A 9,040-nucleotide genomic window follows, 5' to 3' on the forward strand; every position below is an offset into this window, starting at 1 on the left:
CCGCGGAGAGATCGTAGTTGGTTTCGACTCGTCTGTCGTTGCAGAACTTTACCGGAAAGATTGACAGATCAGAGCCGGTATCGACGAGAAATCGATGACGGGAGTATTTATCAGTAATGAAAAGGCGGCTGCTCCCTATAGGGCGGGCGGTGGCCGCCGTCACTGCTCGCCGCTGGAGTTTTCCGTAGCTCGGGAGCAGGGCGCTTGGCACCTCCTGGCTGCATTACCGAAGCGCCGATGGTAGTAGCACAAGCTGGCGTCGTCGGCTGGGTGGTAAGTCTGGGAGGGGCTTCTGGACCGTGAGGGAAAATAGTCTCGGCTGCGGGAACTGCTGCGTGAGCGCCGGTGCTGATCGTTTAGTTGCGAGAGGAGAGCCGTTAGCTGTTTTTCGAGGCTCCCCAGTCGTCTGGCCAGCGAAGAGAAATCTGTTGAGCTTGTTGTAGCGCAGACGGCGGGAGCTGAAGTGTCCGTTGAGCTGGCAACAGCGTTGACGGCTAGGGCTGGTGGTGGAGGCAGCGGTGTGATCTCGACGATCCGATCGGCGATTTTGGCGAGTTCGTCTAGCGGCAGTGTTGTCTGTGCTTGCAGAATAGCTTGGACGGTAATTGGAAGGCGCGTCAGCCATATTTGTCGCAAGAGTGTATCCTGGATTTGGAATAATCCGTTGAGTGAGCGCAGATGGCGTAGGAGTTGCGACGGCTGCCTATCCCCAAGTTCTTCAGCCTGAAGGAGTTGCCTAACCCTTTTTTCCTCGGAGAGTGAAAGGCGGCGGATAAGTTCATTCTTCAGGTGTTCATACCGGTTTTGAGCTGGTGGATTTGATAGAATGTCTTCCACTTCCTCGGCGTCATGGTTGTCCAATATGGAGACGACGTGGTTGTATTTAGTCTCTTCCCGTGTTATGTTGGCAAGTTCGAACTGCGCCTCGGCTTGTGCGAACCAAACTGAAGGCTTACAGATCAGAAGGTTGCGTGTTCGGATCACGTCGGGGTCACCAATGTAGCAGGTGTTGAAGTAGGCTGCTAACAATGAAGATTCGATGGAATGGTTTGGACGATGTTTATTGAATTGTGTACAATTCCACACTGAACTGCCGGCCGAAAGGCCGCAGTATTTATTCAGTTTGCCAACTTCCAGTATGTTCTATCTTACTGTTCTTGAACATTAAAGAAACTTCTAGAAGGGAATTCTAGAAGGCCAGAAAAATTAAGTAATAAAACTCTCCGGCACGGAGAATCGAACCCGGGCCGCCCGCTTGGGAGGCGACCGCGCTACCGCTGGGCTATCTGGACTGTTGGAAAGAGGCGATGACGGAGCGCGCTTTAACTTGCCTCCGGGCAAGCGGTGTGGCGGCGAGGCAGGAGGTGCGGCCGCCACAGGCTCTTTTCTACATACACAAGAGTGTTGGATGATAAGCATGATCATTTAGCTCAAGAGAATCTAGAACTTTTCATTTGAGTATACTTTGAAGGTTGAAACAAACAAAATCTAGTAGATCATGTAGTGTAAGTATGCAAAATGTTGAGTGGCATTGACTCTCAGTTATCTTGGTGGCTTGATTTGACTCTGCAGTGTTACCTATGTTATTCTAGATCCAGTGGAATTTGTAAAAGAAGTAATCTAGACTGAAATTGACATATTAGAAAGAATTAATGCTAACTAACCACACAAAACAGCATGCAATTTTTATACATATCACATTCCCCATTTCACTACAGACAGGTATTACAGCTTACTTTGCAACTTAGATCAACTTTCCCGGTTCCGCCACTGAGGTGATTGTCTGCAGTCATAACACAGCTACAAGGGAAGTGTCACATAACCGAGATATATTTGGTTAAACTATGGTACAGACCCTTTTCTAGGTTTTGAAATAAAAAATAATTTAAGCATGCATTTAAACTTGCAGTTTTTGAGAAAACACCGAAACGTCTATTTGAAACAACCTGATTTCCAATTTCAAAGTACTGCTTTTCTCCCTCTGAAACCACCAAAAATTCCCATCCCTACTCATAAGTGGTTTTCTTGAGGTATTTTTACATCCAGGGACTAAATAAATATTTGCAATGCAATTTAAGTAGAACATCATTAGTTTTCATGGAAATAACTGAACCATTTGCAACTTATTTTCTCAAAAAGCATAAGACAATGCTTCCAAACACGTGAAGTTGTTTCAGGTGGAAAAGGAATACATCCGTGATAAAATATAAAAAAATAATGATAACATCACCACTTTCAAGTATAATTACACCACTTACTATGGCTTCAATAATATGCAATTTTAATGTTTCATAACCTTACAGACAGACTGATATGCTAAGCTACATAAAGCAGAGTGACCAGTTCATTGATAAGCCACAGGAAGTCCAGCTACCAGTGATGGATGAAGCAAGAAAGAAATAGACATTGGAATAGTAAAGGCACAGGGAGCATTCTACAAAACAGAATGTCCTACTCAAAGCTGAGAATACAAATACAGAGGTAAGGAAACAATGCATCAGATTCTAAGTATGGAACATATTTATAACTAGTGGCTTCAAAATTTACAGCTGCAGAACAGTAAGAGATAATTGTGAGTTTAAACTTCCACGCAATATTTCTTTGATGATCTCCATTTTCAAAGCAATTGACCTCTTTCAATTTACCTGTATTAATTTCTCTTCTAGGTTATGGTTTTTATTGATAACTTCTTGATTTTTCTACATGCATTCCTACTTTTGGCCATTGTTCTCTTGGTTTTCCCTCTGTATGGCTCCATCAAAATCACCTACTGCAGCACTGTATTCCTGTGACACAGAGGGCCTACGACTGCTGGGAGGGAATGATGCCATTGTGTTTGAGACTAAAGCAGGCCCTTTATGTGTGGATAATATTCATATGCAACTCGGCTACAACTCCATTTCTCCCGCGTGAATACCGATGACCTGTAGGGCTTTAGCATAGACCCTCTACCTGGAAGTCAATCGCCTGATAACCTATGATGGCAAAAATTACGTCTCATACCGTATCGCTTAAAAAAAAACTCATTTACACTAGCTTCATGCATAATTAATGATTTAAATTAACTATTGTCATTCTGTTAAGGCGAGGAGATAAATAACTTTGGTAGGCTGACTATCTAGACCCAATGCCAAGTAATGCTATTGGACATTACACAGCAATGGATTTCGATAAATATATAAACAAAGATGATTTGAGGCAAGCAATACCATTAAAATATGCAAAATGATAGCACTTTTGTATGTACTGAGCGCAAGTTCACGTGTTATCATTAGAGCGATAAAGTTTTTTGATTAACTACACTGCATTATGATGTTTCCTCGAGTAACAAATCTGCACTATATCAAAATTGAGCTATACAAGGCATGAGTGTATGACCATCTAAACCAAAAATTTCCTATGGCAGTGGCAAAATATCAATGGCAATACCAGTAGAACATTACAAATTCATTTTCCTTGTATTTTTTGGACACATCGCACACAAAAAATTGAAAGAAAACGGTGGCGTTGGGAAAAAGCACATCCTGTGCAACCTGCATCACATGTCTATCCCACTGTACAGTTGACAGGAAGGAAAAAAAAACAGAAGCCACACAGGGGGATGATTTTGAGTTTTACATGGTCAGCGTTGAAAGTGTTAACATAACTTATCTTTTGGCAATCGACTTGCATCACCGATGCCCAACTCTCAATTCGAAAATGATAAAGAAGGTCTAACATATCCCTCGTCCCCACAGTAAATTCCTCTTCATTTTCATCACAAAATCCAAATCTTCAACAATCAGATTCCTGTGAACATCAATCTCTCATAAGGAATGCGAGTTATGTCGTGGAATCTAGCTAGCAGCTACATCATGATGTCACGATCAATGTGTTTCAGTGCACCTAATTATATAAAACTCAGTTTAACTCTCAATTCAAAACATCCCCCCTTCCGCTCCATACTAAACTGAAATGAAACTGTGTTTGTACGATCACATAACAAATGACTGCTTAGTGCCGAGATGACAGAGAGCTTACTTGCTCAGTGAGCAAAGTTGAGCTGTCAGTTTGGCAAAATCCAAAAAATCTGTTATTTACATATAATTTAAATGATTAAAACATGAAAGCTCTTCCGTAGTTGTTCATGACTGAACAGGCAAGGCAAAATGCAGTACGTTTCAGATGAGAAGGAATTATAAATTTTGCAGAAAGGTATGACATTGTGCTGTAGAAAAATTAAATTACACTTGGCAAAAGTACACTCACCAGGTCATCAGTGGCCAATGGGTCTACGGCATCACTTGTTATTGCAGCTGGATCTGACATGAGCGGCACAGGAGTTTTCCCTTCACTCAGAGGGTCTTCACTCTCATCTTTCACATGAAACTAGAAGAGAATAATGGGCGTCACTAAATAAAGGAAGAACAAAAATTTCCTTATTCGATAATGAAAACTCCTCGTTTAAGTGAGACCACTCCAGCTGGCCAAAATAATCATGAGTTTCTTACTACTCACAGATCAAACTCCAGCATATAAACGCTCAACTAGTGAGGGGAAAGCTACACCACCAACATCACGTGGTTAGAATGAGAGTATTGGCCACTTACAGTAAGGGAACAACAGTGGGAATGATACATCGAGGTTCCACTGCACATTGAATTGTCTTCATCATTTCTTCACCTAGGCTTACAAAAAGGATCCACAATAGTTTATGCTGGTTCCTCCGTTGAAATAATGGAGGATGATGGCTTGAACGAATAGAGGGCAATCATGAGACACAGCCTTGTAATAGCCACCACTAATGGCTTAAACAGAGATTTGACAAGGCTTTACAAAAGTATAGTCCACAGGATAAGAAAAATTTCTGTCAACAGATCATCAATGCTGTACAACTGCTATTGACTTGCATGAAAAAACATTTGTGTGGTTCCACTTCCTGCCTCATGTGTCACTACTAGAAAGAACAACATCTGAAGGTTGCATTATTGCAGTGACTTCCCACAAAAATTCTTAAATTTATAACAGACACACCCCCTAATGGTTTGAACAGAGATTTGACAAGGTTACACAAAAGTATAGTCCACAGAATAAGAAAAATTTCTGTCAACAGATCATCAATGCTGTACAACTGCTATTGACTTGCATGAAAAAACATTTGTGTGGTTCCACTTCCTGCCTCATGTGTCACTACTAGAAAGAACAACATCTGAAGGTTGCATTATGCCAGTGACTTCCCACAAAAATTCTTAAATTTATAACAGACACACCCTCGAGAAATTTGTAAAACTGAAGGTGATTAGACTCAGTTTTCACTGTGAATGAGAATATAACTTACCAACTTATCGTCCCTGGGCAATAAGCAGTCTGGCACAGGAATGTATACTTCAGTCATTTGGGCTGAGCATGCAAACTCTGAAGTGTTTTCAATGGCATCGTGAATGCAGTCTTTAGTCTCCACACAAGGCACTGACTCCTCATCATCTGCCCCTCCTTCTTCAAAACTCTGCAGAGAAAGTAACGGATAAACCTTTATCTCTTTAAAAACACAAATATGGAATACTCTAAGCATTGAAAAGAAGAATGTTGCACATATTGCCTCTGCTATTATATAAAAAATAGCCTGGTCTCTGTATGCCTGTTAATCAAATACTGAAAAACTTCAGCGCAAACTGAAAAAAATTTGACAAAAAGATCCCTGATATTCCAAGTTCACACAGTGCCTTTTCAAAATATCTTGGGGACCATGGAAGCTTACCCTTTCACAGCAAAATACATGATGGAGAATGGAAATTATTTAGATGTATCATTTTTCCATTTTTTCAAATCATGAGAAATCAAATGAGAGACTGAAGATTAATTTTTTTGCAATTAACAAAATGAATAAATCAAGTTCCTTATTTTTGCACTCAATTTCCTTCTGCAATTGTCACTTTGGTAGTAGTAACTGTTAACAGGCCAAATTCACTATGTATTCTTTTCTCAACAGTAGAATCATGGAAAAAAACATGTGGAGCATGCTTTTAATGCATTTGTTATGTTCTCTTACCTCTTGTTAATACTCAAATAAACTCCAGAAGAGAATAAAGGGTGTAATATTTATGCAGAAAGAAAACAGACCTCAAAATCATCCTCTGTTCCAAAACTCTTTTATGAAATGGATTTTTAAATTACCCTGTTGTTATTATCCTTAAAACATGCAAAACCAATCACACAGCAATTATGTATTATGCTCGAAACAAAGTTTCTACTGCCTTTCAATAGATGGCTATAGCACTGATTGTTGGTCAATTTTGAACTACCAGAATAATCATGACTCAAGCTTAGACATTAGGTTAACAAACTGCTCAACAACCATGATGAATACGTCACGATATTAGATACTTAGTGTTGAGAGAAGAGCGCCATAAAGTTAACTGAGATGCTGCTATAACAGAAACACTGTTACACAATTGGTATCATTGCTTCAAAGACAATCATTTCAATGATGACAACTGTCTATGTGAAGAAAGGCCAAAAACCTCCAGAGAAAATCAACTGGAGGCATTTCTCAATGAAGATCAATGCCATACTCAAGAAGAGACTGCTTTGTATTTGGAGCTGCCCACCAAGCCATTTCCAAGGGATTGCATGCATTGGGAATTTAGTGTCAAGCAAGGAAATTGTGTTTCCAACGATTCAACAGTAATTCCACAGCATGAAATGCTCAACCTCACATTACAAGCCTAGAACATTGTACTTTAAAACCAAGCTGGAAACAGTGCAAAGGCTGAATGCACCCACCAAATTCCCCAGATATTGAAACATCTGATTATTATTTGTTGCATTCAATAATACATGGTCTGGCAGATCAGCAGTTGCACTCATATGAATACATTTAAAAATGGCTTCATTCATGCATAACCTCAAAAGATGAACACTTAAACCATTCCCGTGTTCAAGCTCTGCCACAATGATGGGGAAAAACTCAAGCTAACAATGGACAACATCCTTCCTTTTACACCTCACCCATAAGATATTCTAATAGCTACATTTCTATCATAGGGTTGGCAGAGCCTTATCAATTAACCACAATTATAAATTAATAATCACATTAACCATTAAAATAAAAATAAATACACATCACAAACTAAATCTTTAACTCTACAGTCAGGTGAAACAGTTCACCTGACTGCAGACTTAACACACCACAGTTACCTGCATAAACTCAAAGGTAATCCACAAAAATTAGCAAAAAACATTAATTACTCCTTATGAACTAGGAAACTATTTCTGTCAACACACTCCAAACTCATTGAGCAAAATTGATCCACAAATTAAAACAGCATCCCATTCCAAATATCACGCAATTAATACACGAAACGTTATCAAAACAAATACAAAAAAAGGTTTCAAGAAAAGACCTCAAAATACATTGTAAGAATTAAGCTACTCTGAGGATGATTTATAGCCTTTATTTACATCGATAGCCCCAAAAAAATAAGAATGCAATAACCTTGCCAGGCATGCATGTCATAAAAAGGATTATAACAGGTTTTTCCAAGTTGCATGGGAATTCCACTGGGTCAGGTTCTCCAACTCTATCTTACAATCAGCCGAAGTTTCGATGTATGAGTTGTCCATCAACATCAGGGCACCTGGGCAACTCGTCGAAATAGAAATGTCGGCCATGATGGAGTAGGAGAATCTGAGAATTCTTGAGTAAGCTTCTGCATGTCACATTCTTTGCAAAGATTTTGAAGACCATTATGAAGGATGAACATCTCAGTACCTTAAAAGTGTATTTCCTAACACAGGTAACCTTTGAACGTATTTATGCTAAGGTCATACTTAAACTTGCTTACCATAAAATTTGTAGAAAACTTTCAAATTTTACAAGGCATTTTTAGAAAGAAAAAAGTTTATCTAATTGATTGTGTAAAAACCTGTTTTTATAAGTACAAATGCAAATAATTTTAATTAAGGCATTAACAGAAATGGTTCTAGTCAAATATGCTGTAATTTAAATAATCAAAGTTGATGCAAATATAAAAATTATATTCAAATATTGGAAAATAGTTAATAAAAACAAACTTAACAAATACAGAAAAGATTTACCACATCCAAGTTCCTAATTTGCTTTCCATTTTTACATTTTTGATGAAAATGTTTTCTGTGTTAATTTTTCCGCACATAAATTAATTTCTAATACTTTGCCAGTCTTACCTTCATTGTAACCACCATCTATTCATACAAGATGACCTGAAAATAAACAATCAATTTCCGAAACTTCGCAGAGATATTTTTAGTTATACATAACCATAGCCTCATGAGGTCATAGTTAAAGGTAAGGAAGAGACTCGGAGCTAAAGAAAGATAATAAGTTTACGTGCACATGTGACTTTATTTGACAACGCATTGACAAACCATTTTATGGGTCTCTGACACTTCAATCTTTAGCAGCAATTCGTCAGGGATTTTTTGTTCACTTTAACATGCTCCGATTACCTAATCATATACTTAAAAAGGTAGCGTGGTATAGCACAGTGGGTAGATTGCCTTTTTGAGTTGATAAATATTGAATTTGAATGCTTTACTTTCCTAGTAGTTTAGCACACACTTAATTTTACCAGAAGACAAAATGTCTTCAATCGTCGCAACTGTAACACCAACTGCAACATTAATAGGACCTTGCCTAGGATTGACGGGTGGGGAAAAACCATTTACGAGAAATTGGACTTGTTACACTTTTCCGTAAACCGTTTCGCAAAATGCATCTTTATTGATTCCTACTGCTGTCGACATAAACCAAAGAGTTTCACCTTTAACTCTGTAATACTTAAACTACACCAGTCTTCAAATAAGAAATTACGATAAGTACTCACCTTGAAGCAACTTGTCGGCAAACTTTTTCTCAGAATGGCGTTTGATTCTAAACAAATCTTTTTGAAAACACTGAATTCCGTAAGTTTCTTCAAACACAGTGGACACATGGTAGTGGGCAGGCCATCTCCCACAGCAACCTGAGATGTTAATAAACAAGTTACACATCAATAGAGTTTGGGATTAAAACATAAAATGG

The 9,040-nt window shown here is 38.7% G+C and overlaps 1 protein-coding gene across 1 annotated transcript; it reads right to left on the reverse strand.

The window, feature by feature from the left end:
- Window positions 1–159: 159 nt before the first annotated feature.
- On the reverse strand, window positions 160–4,619 carry LOC124172051. The gene is made up of 3 exons (XM_046551457.1): window positions 4,590–4,619; window positions 4,284–4,368; window positions 160–1,022 (listed from the first exon to the last, which is right to left on the reverse strand). The coding sequence occupies exons 1-3, from the start codon at window positions 4,617–4,619 to the stop codon at window positions 160–162; spliced, it is 978 nt and encodes a 325-aa protein (XP_046407413.1).
- Window positions 4,620–9,040: the final 4,421 nt, after the last annotated feature.

This window comes from Ischnura elegans (assembly GCF_921293095.1).
Source record: "Ischnura elegans chromosome 13 unlocalized genomic scaffold, ioIscEleg1.1 SUPER_13_unloc_1, whole genome shotgun sequence".
NCBI classification, from domain to species: Eukaryota; Metazoa; Arthropoda; class Insecta; order Odonata; family Coenagrionidae; genus Ischnura; species Ischnura elegans.

Coding starts and splice junctions, on each gene's coding strand:
- LOC124172051 (XM_046551457.1), bottom strand. CDS start 4,619: ATGTATCATTCCCACTGTTGTTCCCTTACT. Junction 4,369..4,589: donor CCCACTGTTGTTCCCTTACT/GTAAGTGGCCAA, acceptor ATTCTCTTCTAG/TTTCATGTGAAAGATGAGAG. Junction 1,023..4,283: donor AGATCCAGCTGCAATAACAA/GTGATGCCGTAG, acceptor CTTCATTGTTAG/CAGCCTACTTCAACACCTGC.